General features: G+C 35.2%; 2 protein-coding genes across 2 annotated transcripts; both read left to right on the forward strand.

Annotated features, from left to right (window-relative positions):
• The first annotated feature begins 9,387 nt into the window (after positions 1-9,387).
• On the forward strand, positions 9,388-10,866 carry LOC130824856 (uncharacterized). Its single transcript, XM_057689872.1, has one exon. The coding sequence runs from the start codon at positions 9,388-9,390 to the stop codon at positions 10,864-10,866; it is 1,479 nt and encodes a 492-aa protein (XP_057545855.1).
• A 960-nt stretch (positions 10,867-11,826) lies between these two features.
• Positions 11,827-15,743, forward strand: LOC130825867 (uncharacterized). The gene is made up of 3 exons (XM_057691313.1): positions 11,827-12,069; positions 12,275-12,315; positions 13,364-15,743. The coding sequence occupies exon 3, from the start codon at positions 13,611-13,613 to the stop codon at positions 15,417-15,419; it is 1,809 nt and encodes a 602-aa protein (XP_057547296.1). The 5' UTR covers positions 11,827-12,069; positions 12,275-12,315; positions 13,364-13,610; the 3' UTR covers positions 15,420-15,743.
• Positions 15,744-20,324: the final 4,581 nt, after the last annotated feature.

A 20,324-nucleotide genomic window follows, 5' to 3' on the forward strand; every position in this document is an offset into this window, starting at 1 on the left:
TATTGTTGTTGTTATTATTATTATTATTATTATTATTATTATTATTATTATTATTATTATTATTATTATTATTATTATTACTGTTATTATTATTAATTTTTTTATTATTTTTGTAATTGTTGTTATTTTTATTATTAAATTATTATTTTTCTTTTAATTATTAATTTATTATTTTAAATATGTTTATTATAATTATTATTATTATTATTATTAATAAACTTTGTATGTTTTGTTGAATTTTTTTTTTATTATTGGTGTAGTTTGGTTTTTTTTTTTTTTTATTTTTTTTTCCATTTTTTGTTTTTTAGAATAATTATTATTATTTTTATTTATATTATTATTGTTATTGTTATTATTATTATTATTATTATTATTATTATTATTATTATTATTATTATTATTATTATTATTATTATTATTATTATTATTATTATTATTATTATTATTATTACTGTTATTCTTATTATTTTTACTATTATATTATTATTATAGTGGTTGTTATTATTATTATTGTTATTATATTATCCTTTAATTTTATTTTTAATTTTTTTTTGTTATTAGTGTTATGATTATTGTTATTATTTGTGTTATTATTGTTATGATTATTATTAATGTTATTATTTTTGTTAATGTTGTTATTATTTTTATGATTATTGTCAATTTAGAAAATTAATATTGTTTTTTGTTCATGTGGTTAATGTAACGTAATGTCTGATTATGTTCATTTATTATTAATATTTAATGAAATTGTCAAAAATTGTAGTAAATGGCTTGTAATCAAGGAAAAGGAAAGGGTTTTTTTAGACAATTATTAAGAGGTAATAGTTCTAGGCCTACCTTACTCAGAGGGGACCCGCATGAGAGGTGGGTAACGGGTTCTGCTAAGAGGGCTAGGCAGGAAGAGGCTGCCAGACACAGTATTGCCCAAAGGTCGAGTGCGCTAGACCTAGTTCGAACCCCTATTGATGACCAGTCTAGCAGCATCCAAAGTAGTTGGGGGGTTTCTAGTGATGATGATAATGATGCTGATGATGTTCAATACGAAGCTCCTGATTCTCGCCCATTGGATTGGACTGTTGTTCGGGGGCCCAACGGGAGATTCGCACGTGGCGGCCCTAGTTCTTTTGTCGCATCTGAGCGCGCAGGACGTAGTTTCGTCGATAATGAGCCGCAACGGGAGAGCAGGCCCTCACAGTCCGCTAACACGGACTGGTTAGTCACATCGCCCCAGCCCAAGGGGCCGATAGATACGCGACTGATCCCTAGCTATGGCGGGCACATAGCTAAACTTATTTTCGACGGCTCCGAGCGTACGCCTCCGATTCTGGATTGCCGTATTAGGAAGAGGTAGGTGGAGTCCATCATCCGACTGAGGGATATGTCCGATGCGCTAAATGATGTTCTACCTGCCACTTCCCTCGGCCGACTACCGGACATTATGCACCAGCACATCGACTGTGCTTTGATATCGGCGTTCGTGGAGAGGTGGCAGCCGGATACGAACACCTTCCACATGCCATGGGGGAAATGACGATTATGTTGCACGACGTACAACGCATACTGGGCATTTCTATTGAAGGTTCTCTGCCGGCTAAGCCTTCTGAGGTGGAGTGGCAGGTCGGTATCACCAATCTGTTCGGGGAGCCTATGTCTGAGCTTCGGCGTAGAGGTGCATCCACCTGCGGTTGCGTGAACGTTGCTGAAGTGATGCAGCTGTGTCATAGGTGCCAGGCCATGGATACCCAGACGACAGCGTACTACATGGCTATCGTCGGCTCTACCATGCTGGCGGATAAGACCAGAATTGGCATGCGACCTCACCCAATACTTGCCGTGAACGTCGATCAGCAGGAGGTGGCCTTGGGTGCGGTGACCTTGGCCTACTTGTATAGGCAGCTCGGAATGGCATCTAGGGCAGGTTGCAAGACCATTGCGGGCTGCCTCACATTGCTTCAGACATGGATCTATGAGTACTTTCCCGCTTTCCGCCCTCATACTCGCCGAGAAGATGAGCCAAACATGACTAGGGCGGAGATTTGGTCAACGAAGAAACCATGTTGTGAGGTGGACCGGCTGAAGCACTGCCGTAGGGTTCTTGACTCAATGACGAAGACTCAGGTATTGTACATTACATGACATTTTTTTATACATGTGTTTTTAATTTTACATTATTCTTATATTTTAACTTGGCCTGCATGCAGGTGGAATGGACTCCGTACAATTCTGCTCCTAGTGCGTTGCTGAATGAGCACCGACGCACCACCATCATCGGGGGTATCACGTGCTTTGATATCGTCGAGGTGTATTTGCCAGAGCGGACATTGCGACAGATCGGGTTCATGCAGGCTATTCCCCCCGCTCCTATGAGACCGGCCAAGGCTCTACGACCGGCACACGGTACCTACTCCGCGACCTTTGCTTCTTCTACTTTTTATTTGGAGGCATGGAGTAGGTTCCCCTTTAGTGCCCACCTTGTTGAGCAGGGACTTCGTCGGGCATCTGTTCCATCAGAGGCTGAACCTACTTACGTTAACTGGTTCAGAGTGTGCTCGCACCCGTACATAGCCCCCGACGAAGGCCCGACTTCCAGTCCTGGTCCTTCTCAGAGCAGAGCTGAATACGTGAGTTTTGAAAATATACTTGTTTTATGCTATGTCTTTGTGTTTTTTTGATGGTTTTATATCTTGTTAACTCCATTTTTCCTTTTGTTTTTTCAGTTCCTCAATGAGTGGCCCAGTCGATTCGCTCCAGTGGCTAGACTACCTCCTTTGCTCGTGGATATGAACCCCCGTCAACGACATGCGTTAGAAATATACCTTAATGATTGTAGAGATTTATTTGCCGAATGACAAATTTTTAAAGGGCATGGCCCTTCATAGTCTGTACTTAAACTATTTTACATTAATGATTGTATTTATTTTCGTCGACGCTATTTACATCACATTTAATTCATGATTACATCGTTACTATACACAATGAATGTCTTCTATATTTTCTATAACAACCATTATACACAGTAGTATAACTATGGACTATATACAAATTGAATCTCATGTATCATTTCTATAATACAAGTAAATAATGATTTATACAACACGTAAGACTTGGAGTATCTAAATTTACAGCATCGTCAGCGGTGTTATTACTTGGTCGTGGTCGTGGCCCGCGTAGATTCTTCCAGAGCATAATCCTCGTAGTGAATTGTGTGTCAATATGTCTGGTGAAATTGTCAACTGCTTCTCTCCAACGTTGATGGATGGGCGGCAGTGGGGCTGAATCGTCGTTCATTAAAAGTTGAACAAAATGATTTCCATTCACCCAACATATATGTATAACTTTATTTACACTATGCACGCCCAGTGCTTTCTTTAACGGAAGAACCAAATAGTTGTACACCGGGTCAGCGTTACTAGAACCATAATAAGCAATGCCAATGTTTAGAAACGTTGCTGCAGAGTACAAAGCCATTGGTGCAACCATCCAGTGAATAAAAAGAGCAGGTCCATTGCCGTGTGAACCTATTCTGAATATAGCCTCGTCTAACGACTCCTGAGATAGATACAAACTTAGGTATTGCTCTCTGTTCATTTGCATTTCCATACACATAGCACGTCTTAAATGAGGCCATGCTTCCTCGCCTCCCAGCTCTGTGACGGCAATAGCTCTAAATCCACAGTTACCATCACCTAACACATCAATCCAGTCAAACAAGTAAGGTGCAAGAATGAATGGGATGTCATTAGGCTATGGAAACTGTGAAAAATCGCGCCCTCCTGGATCATCTGCAATAATTGAAAATAAAGTTAATAAGATGAAGTTGTAACAAATGAAAGTAAATAATGAAAAGGATAGTCATGTACTGGACAAATTGAAACTGAACTTAATTCCATCTCGACCACTAGATCTGCCACTGGATCTCCCGCGAGATGAAGATCTAGAGCCTCGACCACGAGAAGATGATCTGCTATATTCAAATGCACTTTTATTTCTTCTCATGGTTTTGCTTGTGCTTGGTCTTCCCTTTCTAGGTGGACTTGCGTAAGACTCAGGTATTTTGGCTCCATCAGGGTGCAGTTCATACTCAAGTACCTGAGACATTCGGCGTATAACTGCGGGATCAGATTTTAAAACTTCATCGACCAGAGATTGAAAGTACTCTTTGTCATTGGCGTTGGCGAATCATACTCCTTCGTTTATCTCGTCTCCTACCTCTGTGTACCTCAAAGTACTCCAGAATTGATGAATGTCATCCACATACAAAGCACCATGTGAACCGATGCACATATGTAAATAACATGCACACGACAATCCATGGATTTGTTGAAGTACACAACCGCATTTGTTTAATACAAAATCACCCAGTTCTAACATGCGGTTATACTCAAGTTGGAGCTGCTCCAAGACATAGATAGATACGTGGCGATATAAAGGTCTAAAGAAATGCTGTCGCAACGACCTTGCTACAGAATTCATGGATTCCCTTAGCGCTTGTCGGATCCTAGCTTGCTGATTTATAATCTGTGCGTGTGCCCTTTTAAAAAGGGTATCGAATGAGCTATTACTGCTACCAAGGTAATACTTGAAAGACGAGTGTTGGCTTTCAACTCTACTGGTAGTCTGGTTACCCAAGTGGAAACAATCATTCGTCCACGCACACACAAATTTCTCTCTAAGTGGAATCCATGTTCCAGCTAGATACCGAACGACCTTTTTGTTCCTAACCGACCACGTACTCACGATGGTTTGCCATCTCTGTTCAAATTCCCCGATTGTGGAACTTTCAACCAAGTGGTTCCATCTGCCCTGTTTGAATATTTGGCCTTGTTGATTTTTTTTCCCGCCACACAACTTGTCCACCATGTTCTCAACGTCGTTGGCAATATGCCAGATGCATAACAAATGCCGCACATCTACATTAAACAAAACATTGAACGTAATTAAGACATATTCAATAGATAGAACGACATTAATTAATCAACAAAACCTTTTTACCTGGGAAGACGTCACGAATAGCTGCAGATAAACCTTCGTCTCGATCGGTTACAATGACGCTAGGAGTCTGAGCAGTGCCGAAAATATCTCTCAATCCCTGCAAAACCCACGAATACGACACACCCGCCTCATCTCGCATCAAACAAAACGCAACCAAGAAGTTGTGATTGGTTGGCGTCATTCCGATCACTTCACATAGTGGCCACTTTTGTTTGTTCGTTTTGTACGTTGTATCTATCAGCACAACATACGACCACGTACGTATCATTTGGATAGAGGTAGGATTTTCAATTAATAGTCTGCTCAATTGCCCTTCGCTATCCAAGTCTGTCTAGACCACGTAATTAAGTTCTGTGGCCATATGAAGACAGTGCTGAAGGGGAGTCCTACCCTCTATCTCTTCTCTCCTTATTGATTGCCTAATATTATATATCTGATTCATACTAGCATAAAAACCAGGAAAATTATCTCTAATAGAATTCATAATAAAGGCCGGTTGCATTCCGGTTGCACTAAGCTGTCGTATGTGCTCCCGAATATCTACATTGATCCTATTCGCCCTTACATGACCATCTCTGTACACTAAGAACGGGTGGTTATGTTTTCGTTTTTCACCAGGACACACCCTTACCATCCAAGGTCTTTCTCCTGGTTTACGACTACTTCTTACAATCAAAAATTTACACCCGCAATTTCTACTTTTAGAACCAGGTCGGTTAGTATTATCTAGATTATGTACATCACCCCTAATATTACCATAGCGGTGACATCTTAAATAGACACTAACTCTAGAACGTCCTTCTTTCTTTTTATAAGAAGCACGTGTAAATTGAAAACCAATTGTTATTGCTATCGCATCGGCCCAACTATGTAACTCATCTACGGAAATAAATTACCTATCCGTAACAAAGCTACCGGAGTAGTCTACGTTGTCTCCAAAGTTTTCAAACTCCTACAAATTTGAAATAAAAATAATATAAATTAATTACATTAATGACGAAAATATAAATAATAATTATAACAAAAATTAATAAAAATACTAATACTAAAAAAAGAATTAATAATAATAATAATAACAACAATAATAATAATAATAATAATAATAATAATAATAATAATAATAATAATAATAATAAGAATAAAAAATTACGAAAAGTAAAATTAATAATGACAACAACAACAACAACAACAACAACAACAACAACAACAACAACAACAACAACAACAACAACAACAACAACAACAACAACAACAACAACAACAACAACAACAATAATAATAATAATAATAATAATAATAATAATAAATTACGTAAATAAATAAAAAAAATTTTTAAAAAATTAAATCGCACAAAACTGGGCGACTGAACCATGGTTCAATCGCACAGAACTGGGCGATTGGACTATGGTTCAATCGCCCAGTTTTATGCGATTTAACTTTTTTTTTTTTAAATTTCCAACGATTCAAATTCTAAAAATTTACGTACCGCATCCGATTCATAGTCGCTTTCGTTAGCCATAGTTAACCGATTACAGATAACAGCTTGTTTAAGAGTTTTTAGAGAGATAGTACCGTGTTTGAATTCGTACTTCATACGCGTCTCAAAATTCGATATATATAGACAAATCTTACGGATTAAAGTGTTAATAGGGTTTTTAAGTGTGATTTACATTTATTAAAAGTTTTAAGTCCAGTGGCAATTTTGTAATTTTTTAAACTTCAGGGGCAAATACATAATTTCGAGGAGGGGTGACGATAAAATGAAAAGGGGTGGTAAAATTTAGTAACTCCCTTATGATATACAAAGGAACTCGATTTAAATATAGATAATCATGATAAACAAAGGAACTCAATTTATATCATAATAATTGCATCACTTAGCATTTTAGTCTATTCAAATATAATAGTAGCCTTCATTCAAAAAAACAATAATAGAAGTAGTAGTTTTATTTATTTACTTTCATAAAACTTAAGCTAAAAACACAAAAACTTGTTTTGAAATAGCTGTATGATATATAAAATTTAGAATAATGTTAATACGTATAATAAAAAAAGTATGCAATAGTTGATTATATTGTATTGTATAAGAGTACCCACAGCCATTAACTATTTGGGTGGTTATTAAGAGAGAGAAAATGAAAATATTAATAAAATATTGAGGAGAGAGAAATTATTGGGGTATCAATTGAATAACTAGGTTATTCAAATAACCGGTTATGTATATCGTCATGCAAATTTTTTTTGCTTTTTGGTTGACATGGATGGCTAAGATTTTGACACCTAATACAAATATCAATGGTTGAGATTTGCTCTGAATTTATAACCGTTGTAATTTTTGTAACGGCCATAATTTTTAAAATACAATTCTAAAAAAAAAAATACACGAAGGGTCTATTTTATTTTTCTCTATAAAATGAGCCCAATATTGAAGTATTTTGAAACAACTTTTTTTTAAGTGAAAATTACTCTTCTTATTAGCAAATTGTGTTAAGATGAACATTCCAAAATCTAACAGAAAAAAAAAATCCACAAAATCTCATAACTCATCACAACCCCAAAATAATCCAAATCCTCAACCTTACTATTCTAATCTTCCAATTGATCTCAACTCAGATTTAGATACAAATTTTTAAAATTTTCCGAATTACGGTTCACAAAATCTTAATTTCTCAAATCCAAGTACTTTCACTCCGTTTCCTTTTCAACCACCACAAAATCCTAATTATTCAAATTCTCCAAATGTTATCCCATCTTTTGAAAATATTCAAATCTCTCAAATTGATTCAACATTTCCCATGTCTCAACATTTTTCTATGTCACAAGGTGATGGTGCATTTTCGAGTTTCGATTGTTCATACACATCGAATGCATTAGATGACGAAAATGAACCAGAAGTTGAAGAAGGCGAAGGTAATGAAAGAGGTAATGAAGGAGGCAATCAAGATGGAAGGAAAATTTTTTGGTCAAAAGCTGAAGAAGTGGTTCTTGTGAAGGCTTGGCTTGAGGTTAGTCAAAATAAAAAAACTAACACTAACCAAAAGGGGGATGTTTTTTGGAGAAAAATTGAGGAAATGTATAATAATGTTAGACTATACAAACAAAGGTGTTTCGAAGAAGGTACTGATCGGGTAACTCGAGAAGATTTGTTGAAAATGAGGGGTACGGAGCAACTCAGAAACCGTTGGAGAAGGATTAATGCTTCATGTTCTAAATTTTGTGGCTCACATGCTCATGCTGAATCAAAAAAGAGAAATGGTATAAATGATGAAGATGTTATGAAATTAGCATATAGTATATATGCTAACGACAAAACAAAGTCTTCATTATGCTCTACAACCTTTCAAGACAAGCATGTTTGGGACATCTTAAAACAACATGAAGCATGAAAACCAAGTGAAGATGTTGTTAAAAAATGCAAGGAAAAGACATCCACTCAAGGAAGTGACTCAAAGAGATCTCGTATCAATGAAGCTGGAAACTACTCCTCTTCATCAAACCCAGAAACACCAACCAGTGGTGATATTGGGTATTCAGGCTTTCCTTCTAGCAACGAATCTAACAAAAATAAAGGAATGAGCAAGGTGCCAAACATGCCAAGTGGAGCATGGCAACAATGGTTAGACACTGCCCAGAACATGAACCTTATAAGGCAATTATAAAATGAAGTTGAACTTACAAGGTTGCAACTAGAAAGGGAGAAAGAAGCAAGGAAGCAAAGAAAAATTAATATGGAGTTATTTAAACACCTCGATTCAAAGCCAAACTTATCTTCGGAAGATCAAGAATTAAGGAACACTTTGTTGAAGAAGTTGTTCCCCTCAGACTAATGTATTAGTGTATGGTTGATTATTGTCGTAATGTTGGTTGATTTCAAATAATTCCTTTTTTATGTAATGTCATTATTAATAAAAAAATTAAGTTAAATTACATGTCTCTTCTTATAATCGTATTATAAGCTTAATAATATTATTCAATACATTAAAGTTTGTATATAATAACATATAATTATTATTGATCTGACTAAACCTATTGATTGACTTTGATATATCACTGCAAAAGATGTACATTGATTTACATTACACTGTAAAGTATTTGATGTACCCAACACTGAAAAGCAAATATTAAACACTAGACATTGATGTACTTAACACTGAAAAGGTAATAGTGAATTTTATTCACTGATGTACTTAACACTGAAAAGGAAATAGTAGCATGCATCACTATGCTTTGACATACATAACAATGTTAAGGTGATAGTGACAATGCAAAGGCATGCATCTCCATTACTTTTAAAAATTATTAACTACTTTATGAATCATTGCATGCATGCAAGACTTCAAATTTACCATATAAGACAAAAAAATTACTACATATCATACACACTCGTTCTATAAGATGGATACATCAGAGTGGGATTCCCTTGAACAACCATCCATTTCCCCCTATTATACTTCTACCTTTCATTCTCATATCAAATTTGGTTTTAAAAACATGTCATCTGACGATAGCTCCAACTCTTCTAATTCCTCTTCCAATTCAGAAAATAGCCAAACCCAACGATATGAAAGACGAAGGCAAGCCAATCGCCAGTTCGATCGAATGATGGATGAAGTTTTTATGTCCAATCCAATTGAAGTATATCAAATGTTTAATCAAGTGCCAAGGCCACTAAGGGTTCCCGTTCCAAGGGATCGTGAGGATGGACACAGTCGTTTATGGAATGACTACTTTACCGACCATCCTGTGTTCCCTCCACAATTATTTCGTCGGAGATTTCGCATGAACAAACATATATTTCTCCGAATTAAGCAAACTTTAGAAGAACGTCATCCCTTCTTCCAGCAAAGACAAGATGCTACAGGAAGATTTGGTGCCTCTGCATTACAAAAATGCACCGCGGCAATGAGACTAATAGCTTATGGCACCTTCGCTGATTCTGTGGATGACTACATTCGGATTAGTGCATCTCTTGCAAAAGATTCACTTCACCATTTTGTGGAAGGAATAGTCTCTTACTTTAGTGATGAATACCTTCGAAAGCCCAATGAAGAAGATCTAGTAAGACTACTAAGGATTGGTGAACGTCGTGGATTTCCTGGCATGTTAGGTTCTATTGATTGTATGCATTGGAGGTGGAAAAACTGTCCACTTCGATTAAAAGGTATGTTTTCTGGAAGACCAGGTAAACCCACATTAATCTTAGAAGCTGTGGCATCATATGATCTTTGGATCTGGTATGCCTTTTTTGGGACACCAGGTAGCCGTAATGATATTAATGTTCTTGATAGATCCCCATTGTTTAATGATGTTTTTGAAGGTTGTGCATCCTCTATTAACTATGTTGTGAATGGTCGCACATACAATATGGGATATTATCTCACTGATGGTATATATCCTACATGGGCGGCATTCATTCCTACAATATCACTACCACAAAATGAAAAAGAAGGTCTATTTGCCAAAGTACACGAAGCTAAACGAAAGGATGTTGAGCGTGCTTTTGGAGTATTACAAGCTCGTTTTGCAATAATACGGAATCCAGCGCTAGCTCGTGACGCATCAATGTTAGGAAAAATAATGATAGCGTGTATTATTATGCACAATATGATTGTTGAGGATGAAAGAGATACATATAAAACGTATTACGATCCAAATGAATATGATCAAGCTACAAATGCGTCTTCAAGTAATGAAAATAATGAAGAGCCTTTTCAGTTCCAAAATAGCAACAACCGAATTGCAAGTTTGGAAACTTACATGTCTAATAGAGCACGTGTTCGTGATGAAGCTATGCATAAAGCATTGAAGAAAGACTTAGTTGAACATATGTGGCTCAAATTCGGTGTTCAAAGTAGGGAATATAATATGCATTAATAGATGTGTAATCGCAATATTATATCATTGTGTTTGTACTTGTTCGTGGTTCGTTATTATCTTTCAAAGACTTTTGTCATTTGATAGAATATATATGTATGATTTTTATTATTGTGGAATGTAGTAGGATTACAATTATTGTTTGTGTCTTAATTAACGACTAATTACATACTAATTAATATCAAAATTGCATTATTTTCAAATTTTTGAGATTTTATCTAATTAATGTATGCTAATAAATAATTATTAATTTTGAATGATTATTACCAAATGCATTATTTAATAATAATAGAATTTAAGTAATAAATTGTGTGGTGGGGTTGGATAAAAGTAGGAGAGAGAAAATGTATAACCAAAATATTATGGTTAACTATTGGCATACATTGGTTATCAAATGGTTATAAGAGTGGTTATAAGTGAGGTGGAAGATGGATAAAATATTAAAATAATCAATAACCAAGATGGGGTTGGACAACCATTGTGTATGCTCTAATACTTCCTCCGTTCCATAATACTTGCTACATTTTCTATTTTTGGCAATTTCATATTTCTTGCTACATTTCCGTTTTTAATAATAAAACAATCATTTAAAGTTCTATCTACCCCTATTTTTATCCTACTCTATACTCTATACTCTATAATAAAATATATACTATACTCTATAAAGTAACCTAACAAACTATTTTTCCTTATTCTTTTTCAATTAACAATAATAAAATACTATATTCTATAAAGTAAACAATCAGCTACAGTGTAGGTCAATCACTTTTCTTAATTCCCGTGCCCATGCAAATGTAGCAACAATTATGGAACGGAGAAAATATGTAATTTAGGATAATTGGTACAAAAATATATAATAGTTGATCCCTCTTAATCAGTACGACAGTGGTTGACTAAATTAGAGTTGATTGACTAAAATATCAGAAACCTAAATAAGAGTAAGCAGTGACCAAAATGCACGCCCACAGGATTGTTCATCTGTCAGAACTTATTTCTGTTTCTATGAATGTCTGCGCAACAATCAACTCAACTCTGAGGAGTCAAGTCTCATCAGTTCACCGTTTTTCTTTACTTTCTCTCTCTGTCTGTCTTCGTGTCTTCGCTTCCGCCGTTAAAAAAATCTAACGTCTTATTTTCGTACTTCATATACTTCTTCTTTCTCTTCCTTTTTCTGTTCCTCATTTTCCCATCTCTACTTTTCAGGTTCTCTATTTTCTTCTTTTCATCTTTTCGTCTTCCCTTTGTTTTTCCTTAAATTATAATTAGTATGATTTTAATTTTAATATTATTTATATTGTGGAATATTAATGGAGATATTTCTCTATTTCAATTTGTTTATAAATTTTTGAATTATTATAATTTACATTTCTTGTTTAATGCTTTATTTGTTTGTTTGTGTCATTTGCAGTTCAGCTTGATAATATTGTTTTAAGCAAACAATTTATTTTGGTAAGTATGCATCTTTTGCTGTTTTATTGAATGTATTCTTATTCGAATGATTATTTTATAATTTTTCAGTCTTCAGTTGTTATGTTTCATATCCAATATAATTGTTCAGTTGTACTTGTAAAGATGAAGTTTTTGATCTATTTTATCTTGAATTAATGTTCATATATTGATGTACAATTGAATACTATTGATTAATGTTGGCCCATTGTTCAAAACATATCCGACGATCCGATAATTATCCGACTTTATAATCAAACTCGATTTATTCCGATTTAAAAATAGATTCACAATTACGTAAAAGTAATGTGCACATAAGATTCGATAATGGAGGACCCGAAATAGAAAACTCTTGATCAGTCATGAATAATCTATTGATCTGTTTAGTATAATATTGTTTATTTTAAAAAAACCTTACATTAATTTATTTTTTATTTTTGAACACCTTTTTAAATGGCAGATTATGAAATTACTTAGTTGGAGTTGAATTACTGTAGGTGTTTACAACTCTTTCTTAGACTTACCATGTACACACCCCTGTTCCATGCACGTGGATCAATTTTCTAATCTGACCCTTTTAATAATATGTGATTTAATATATGCAATAAACAACAATTAAATATCATAAAATCATGTAAAACTGAGCTTTTTCTGGCCTCCCAACTTTTCAATTATCAAATTATTAATATTTTCCATTAGAAAACTATTAGAGAATAATGTGACTTAAGGGCATTATTGAGGTGTGCACACACCTAAATTACATCCCATTTATATTTTCCTATTAATAATGCGTACACCTAAATTACAAACATATTTCGTTTTTAGTTCGCCTTTTGAATTCTTGATTTGTTCCAAATGGTTCAAAAATAGCCTAACCATGATTCGCTTTTTATGATTTGGGATTCGTGAAGCGATTAATGAATCATGTGACATTGAGTTTGATGATTGTAACTCTGCTTTAGTGTACTATTTCATGGAAGTGCTTTCTGCTGATATATTTGCCAACATATTGTATACATTCTGAGATTATAATTGTTTTCTTGTTTGACAGAATGAGAGATTTCCTGGATTAAATTCGAAAAAGATTGTATGTAGCTGAAATTCACCCTATTGATTAAGATTTCTGTTTAAGTCTTCATCATGGATCGCAAGGATACATCGGGATTTGTCAGTGGCGGAAGTTCATGAGTCCGACCTCAGATAATTTCGCATGTGCTCTGTTTATATTAATTGGAGTTATTTGTAAATTTGTTGCGTAGGTTTTAGTTAGATGATAACTATTCATTCAAATATACAAGATGGACGACCTTAACATGCCTTTTATGTGTAACTCTTCTCTGAATGCACTCAAGGATTCGAGTAAAATTGATGCTCGCTCGAGCCGATTTGCAAATACTGACTTGTGCCTGAATTCCCAAAGCGTTGGCAAACGAAAACGGGATGTTGTTGATGAATTGTCGGGTGTAAACCCTGATATTTCTCTGTCGCTAGAATTAGGTAGCCGGGGTAGTTCGTTACGTAAGAAGGTTGAGTATGCGGCTGTTGATATTGCGTTAAGTTCTCATGTAGACGCTGAAAAGCCGTCTCTATTTGATATCTGCTTAGACCTTAGTATTGATCTTGGAAGCAAGAAAGCATGCAAGGATATAAAAAACCCAAGTGCTTGCCGTGGAGTGGTGCACAAAGAGAAACGTATGGTCGATCTTGAGTTAAGCTTGTCTACTGGAGCTACGGATTCTGATCTCACAAGTGTGACTCTGAATTCTTCACCAAATACGAATTTGACGTCTGAAATTGAGCAGCTTGTGGATGAAGGGTCAACATCGTCTAAATGGAAACGAGGACCTATCATACCTCTAATAGATATGTTAAGTGCAAGCCAGATTTCAATCGTGCCTAATGACCCGGCTGTTTTTGTTTCCTTATCAATGCCTAAAACAGATGAAGAAGCTAATCGTAAACAACAGCGCAAAACTGCAGTGAAGACTTGTCAATTTCCTGGATGTGAAAAAGGGGCTAGAGGTGCTTCAGGTCGTTGTATATCGCATGGGGGTGGACGAAGGTGTCAGAGATTTGGTTGCCCGAAAGGAGCAGAAGGCAGGACAGCGTTTTGTAAAGCTCATGGTGGTGGTAGAAGGTGTGAACACTTAGGGTGCACAAAAAGCGCTGAAGGGCGTACTAGTCTTTGTATTGCTCATGGAGGTGGAAAACGATGTGGGTTTCATGAAGGTTGCAATCGTGCTGCACGAGGGAAATCTGGTCTCTGCATTCGTCATGGTGGAGGTAAGAGGTGTAACATCGAAAATTGCACCAAGAGCGCTGAAGGGATTGCGGGTCTGTGTATTGCTCATGGAGGTGGTCGCCGCTGTCAATATCCTGAATGTACTAAAGGTGCACAAGGGAGCACAAAATTCTGTAAGGCTCATGGTGGAGGAAAAAGGTGCAACTTTTTAGGATGTACTAAAGGCGCCGAGGGAAGCACGGATTTTTGTAAAGGTCATGGCGGAGGAAAACGATGCTGTTTTGAGGGTGGCGGTGTATGCACCAAGCGTGTCCTTGGAGGCACGTTGTATTGTGTTTCCCACGGTGGTGGCAAGAGATGTGCTATCCCGGAATGCACTAAGAGTGCTAGAGGAAGAGCAAACTTCTGTGTTCGTCATGGAGGGGGAAAAAGGTGCAAAGCCGAAGGATGTGTAAAAAGCGCGCAGGGAAGCACCGATTACTGCAAGGCTCATGGAGGAGGAAAACGCTGCTTGTGGGGACAACCTGGATCGGGTTTTGGTGGAGACTGTGATATTCCTTGTGATAAGTTCTCTAGGGGTAAAATCGGTCTCTGTGCGGCTCATGGTGCTCAGGTTCAAGACAAGCGAGTCCATGATGATGGTAGTGTGGGCTTGAAGATGAAAGGGATTGCGACCGATAAAATTACAAACTGCACAGACAACGTTGGCACAAGCTCAGCAATTTGGGATGGCTTCAACTTGCGTATGGCTCTGGCCGATGACAAGCCCTTGTATGATCAGTCTGCTCAACCGTCAAAATCTGTGTCTCTCGAAGGAAGGGTGCATGGTGCTGGTCTTATGATGGCTATGCTGCGACACATCTGATCGCACAGTCTGAGAATCCCTTTGGATGAGATGTGATAGGTCCATTGTTTGGACGCGTTCATAGGTGTTGGTACTGATTATGTATCTCAGCTTCAGTTCATCGTAATTGTAAATGTTTTTCTATATTCTTTTGTCTTTATAAGTTTGCTACCAATAGCTATACAGTGTGTTCTTAATGTAAACAAAGGGAGTAATATTTTAGCCTTTATATTAGTCCGTTTCAAGATTGCTGAAAATCATGTAAACTATATTGACTATAGCTAAACTGGCAATGGCAGTTGTACATTTTACTTGCTTTGGGCAATCAAATCTAGTATTGGCCTATTCATTTGTCTCGTAAATTTTAGGTCCCTATGTCAATTTTATCTTGAAAACCCTTAGAATTTAAGAAAAAAATAAAATAATAGTATATGATAAAATTTCTCCATTTATTGGAATATTTATATTTGAATCTTTATTACTTGGTTACTATCGTGTAAAACAGTATAAATATGTTCGCGATAATTGAAATAATAAAAATCAAAAACTATATAAAAAAACAGATTTTCGAGCCCCTTTGATAACATGGTCCTGTCTGTAGACTGGTTTGCACATGCTAATCGACGGCCATAGCAGCCGGCAAGCATTTGAGACACGCATCAGAAGCACATGATATGATGTTCAAAATAATAAAAGAAGTACTGATAACCAATTGGAGTAAATAGTAACAAAGACGACTCCCAAGTTATTCGGGATAATAGCTTTTCTTGAATTTATTCCAGTAACAAATCTGAAGAGATGGTCTTTTTTTCTAAGGAAACCCAATGGAGGCGTAGGATCCCACAAATATGAAATAGCAGGAATATTGAATTCAATTCCAAATAATTTCATTTAGTAAGAATCCTAATGAATGATGGTTCTATACGCACTGTGTATTGTGTTAGGGGGAAATGTAGGGAATTGGAACAGGATTCTGCACTCTAAGTTATGTGGACATTGTTTTTTCCAAATAATGTGGTTGCTTCAGTAGTTCAGTTACACCATTCCCCAGTAGATTACTAAATCAAAACAAGTCACTTCTTGGACACTTTTCACGGCTACTTATTTGTCCAATTAGATTTGCGTGAAAGATTAATTTTTTAAAAAAAATAATAAATAAACAGAGAATAAATTGTGTGGATGAAATTAGAGGAGAATTAAAATGTAACTATGAGATTAAAAAAAGATAGACTATTATCTAAAAATAAAAATAATATAAATTAAATGGGACGAACTAAAATGAAAAATATTACAAATTCAATAAGGAATATACTTAAGCATCAAACTTGATATGTTTCGGAACACGCAATGATGGAATTTTGACCGGTTATTTGGTGAATGTAGAATTGGAAACTTCAGCTTCTTAAAATTGATGCTTAAGACAACACAAATCTGAAAAAGCATGTTAATGTTGACCATTGACCATGTCTAGACTCTAGAGTAGTAGAAGTATATGACTTTTTTTATTGGATAGGGATAGAAGTGTTCAAAAATATATGATTTTTAAAACTCTATCCGAATAATTTAATATTAGAATTTTAAAAATTGGATAATTTACCCGGTTAACAAATTTGGAGTAATTTAAATCGGGTACTCGATTTTTAAACCGGGTGGATCAGATACGTGTTACGTTTTTTAACAATTCGGGTACCCGGTATCCAGTTATATATATATATATATATATATATATATATATATATATATATATATATATATATAATTTTTGTATACTTATTTTGGAAAATAAAAACTCTAATGTTTTAGCCGCACACGATACCTCTTTTAGTCTTTTTCACCAGTTTCATATTTTCATCAATGACCAAAATCATTGTGAAAATTGAAACCCTACCATTTCTTCATCACCATCTTCTTTAAAACCATCTTCTTTAAAACCATCTTCTTCATCACCTGTGTTGATTCATCAACTGTGTAATCATCACCATCTTCTTCACGACCGACGAGTAGTGACGACGGCGCACGAATACCGTCTTCTTCATCACCATCTTCTTCATCAATTGACTTATGCTTGTATTTTAATTTTTAAACTCTGTCTATCCCTTACATCATGATTTATCTTTGATGAATTATGACTAATTAAGTTAAGTCTTTTAGATTTTAATAGTTTGTCTTTTAGTATTTGAATTTTATATAAAAATTAATCTAACAAATAAGAGAAAAAAAAAACACGTTTAAGGAAATAAACAAAATCGGATATCCGTTTTCCGACCCAGTTTAAACCGAGTCGGAATCGGGTCGCATTTTTAGATACCTGAAAAACCGGGTACCCGGATTTCCGTTTCCGGGTTGACCCGATACCTAGTTTTGAACACCCATAGATAGGGAAGGGCTTGAAGGAATTGATGTCATTCGATCAAGTGTACATTAAATATAAATAGGATGGCCATGGCCATGGTCATGGTCATCAACCCAGTATTTCATATAAAGTCGGAGTTTGAGAGGGAGACATATAGTAGGCAAACTATACCTGTACTCACTCGTGGGAGAGGGCAAGAGATATGCGCGCAATCAAATAAGACTCCCAGGTAGAATTACAAACTACATAGGAAGAAAAAGGCAAACTACAACATGAGATGAAAGCATCAAGATAAAAAGGCAAAATTACAAATATAAAATAAGCTGGGCTAGAATAGAGTCATAAGAAGAAAAAGAAAGAAAGGAAATAAATAGGCAAAACTACATAGGGCCAAAGAGGTTAATGAAAGGGGACAAATAAAAGTCTGACACACGAATACAACGCCTCCAACTACTTTTATTGCTCGTTAGATCCTCAGAGAGGTGTAGCTCACCCAATGGTTGATGGAATAACATGGTTATTAAAATTACGATTCTAATCTACGATTCTACGATTTTATGATCCAAAAATAAGCGAACGATTCGAATCGTAGGTAGAATCGTAAGTTGGTAGAATCTTACGATGCTAATTAGAATAAAATTTGCAGAGGTAGAATTATAACATGATTCTACGATTTTACGATTTAACAATTCGATCCTACAAATTTATTCTTAATTTTTTTCAATTTTTCTTATGTACCAATACCATCTTTCATTAATTTTTCTTAGAATTTAACGATCCATCATCATAATTTTAAAAAAATAAATTTCTTCATCGGTATGAAGATTTACACTAATTATTAATATTTTCTATTTCATCCTTAAAAATGCAGTGAATGAAACTTGAATTAATAAAGCAAAAAATTACCCTGAATAATACGAACTTTCACTGATTTTTCGACAATAATACGAACTTTCAATTAATCATGAGTAATACGAAGTTTAACATGTGTTTTCCGCTGGTATACTAATTTACTTGTAATCGGCTAAATGTGCTGAGCTCTTTTTTTATTTTTTATTTTTGGATAAAATTAAGGAAAAGAAATTGAAAAACACAATACTATCTTCCTCACGCATCAACTGCTTCTCCCTCTTTACAAACATTCACTGATTTTACTACTTCTCTCTCGTTCTCACGCATCAGCTGCTGGAATTCTTCTCATTCATAGTTAGTTTATTCTTCTCAATTGCATTATTTATCCCTAAATTTTTTTTAATCCCAAAAATTAGGGTTTGTATCCATTTAGTCGAAAATGGATGAAATTCTATGTCCATTTACTCGAAAACAGATAGAAATTTGTTTCCATTTTGTCAATCCATACATGATTATTGTTTGATGTTAATTAAAAATGTTTGTTCACTCAAAAATGGATGTAATTTAGTGTTTTTTTGCTTGTTTTTAGGCTAATTTGAATGATTCAATTACTTTAAAGTTTTGGTATGGTGGGGTATTAAAAAAAGGATTTGTTGGGTTTGAGTAAGTGTATGAGATATGTAAAACCATCTTCATAAACCTAGATAAGATGTCATTTTTTGAGTTAGAAGGAATTGTAAAGGAGGATCTTTAGGTAAAACATGAGTTTTGTCTTTGGTATCATCTACCTAATGCTGTTAGCTTTTTGGAAGGGTTAAAGAGAGTTACCGATGATATTTGTGTTGGAAAAATGTCTAAAATAGCTGTTGAAAATAGAGCATTATCTGTGTATTTAGTTAATGATAAGGATAATGAGATGTTGATTCTAGAAATATCAAAAAGTGGTACTATAGATAGTGAAGTTTGGTCCAATGTTGGAAATAGGAAAGAGTTGACCCCTAAGAGAGCATCTAAGGCAAAAGAATCCCTTAGTGAAAGTTGCATACCTCTTGAATATGATTTTTCTGAAGATGAGCCAGATTTTGGTAATAGTGCTAAGGTTAGTGATAAAGATGCATCTGAGGAGGATGATCCACAAGATCTTATTATGAGCTATCGTATGAGGAGGAAGATGAAGATGAAATTTCGGAGGAGCTTGTGCAAAGTCAAGATTTGTCATTGTCATTCGAAGAACTAGAGCAAGTGGGTGATTCTGTTTTGAAATTGGGTGAGTGTAGTAACACTCAGAGTTTCTCTGAGTATGAAAATAGTGATGATGAAGCTGGTGATGCAACTACTAGAGTTCATGATCGGACCGATTTTAGGAAGTTCAAATGGATTGTTGGGCAAGTTTTTAGCACCCCAGTTGACTTTAAGGAGGCGGTAAGGAAATATGAAATTCATCAGGGAAGAAATGTAAAATTTTATTTGAGTGGCGGTAAGGAAATATTCAATTCATTAGGGAAGAAATGTAAATTTTATTTGAGTGACAAGTCTAAATTGAATAAGCTTGGTGTTAGGTGTATTGATGGCTGTCCCTTTAAGCTCTACGCTAGTTGGTATAAAACACGAGCTTCCTTTATTGTGAAGAAAGTTAATGGTGATCACACTTGTCAAAGAAAGTGTGATGTTATTTTTCGCAATATGGTAGATACTTTTAACAATTACATTATGAATGCTAG

Source organism: Amaranthus tricolor, chromosome 10, assembly GCF_026212465.1.
Source record: "Amaranthus tricolor cultivar Red isolate AtriRed21 chromosome 10, ASM2621246v1, whole genome shotgun sequence".
Classification (NCBI taxonomy): domain Eukaryota; kingdom Viridiplantae; phylum Streptophyta; class Magnoliopsida; order Caryophyllales; family Amaranthaceae; genus Amaranthus; species Amaranthus tricolor.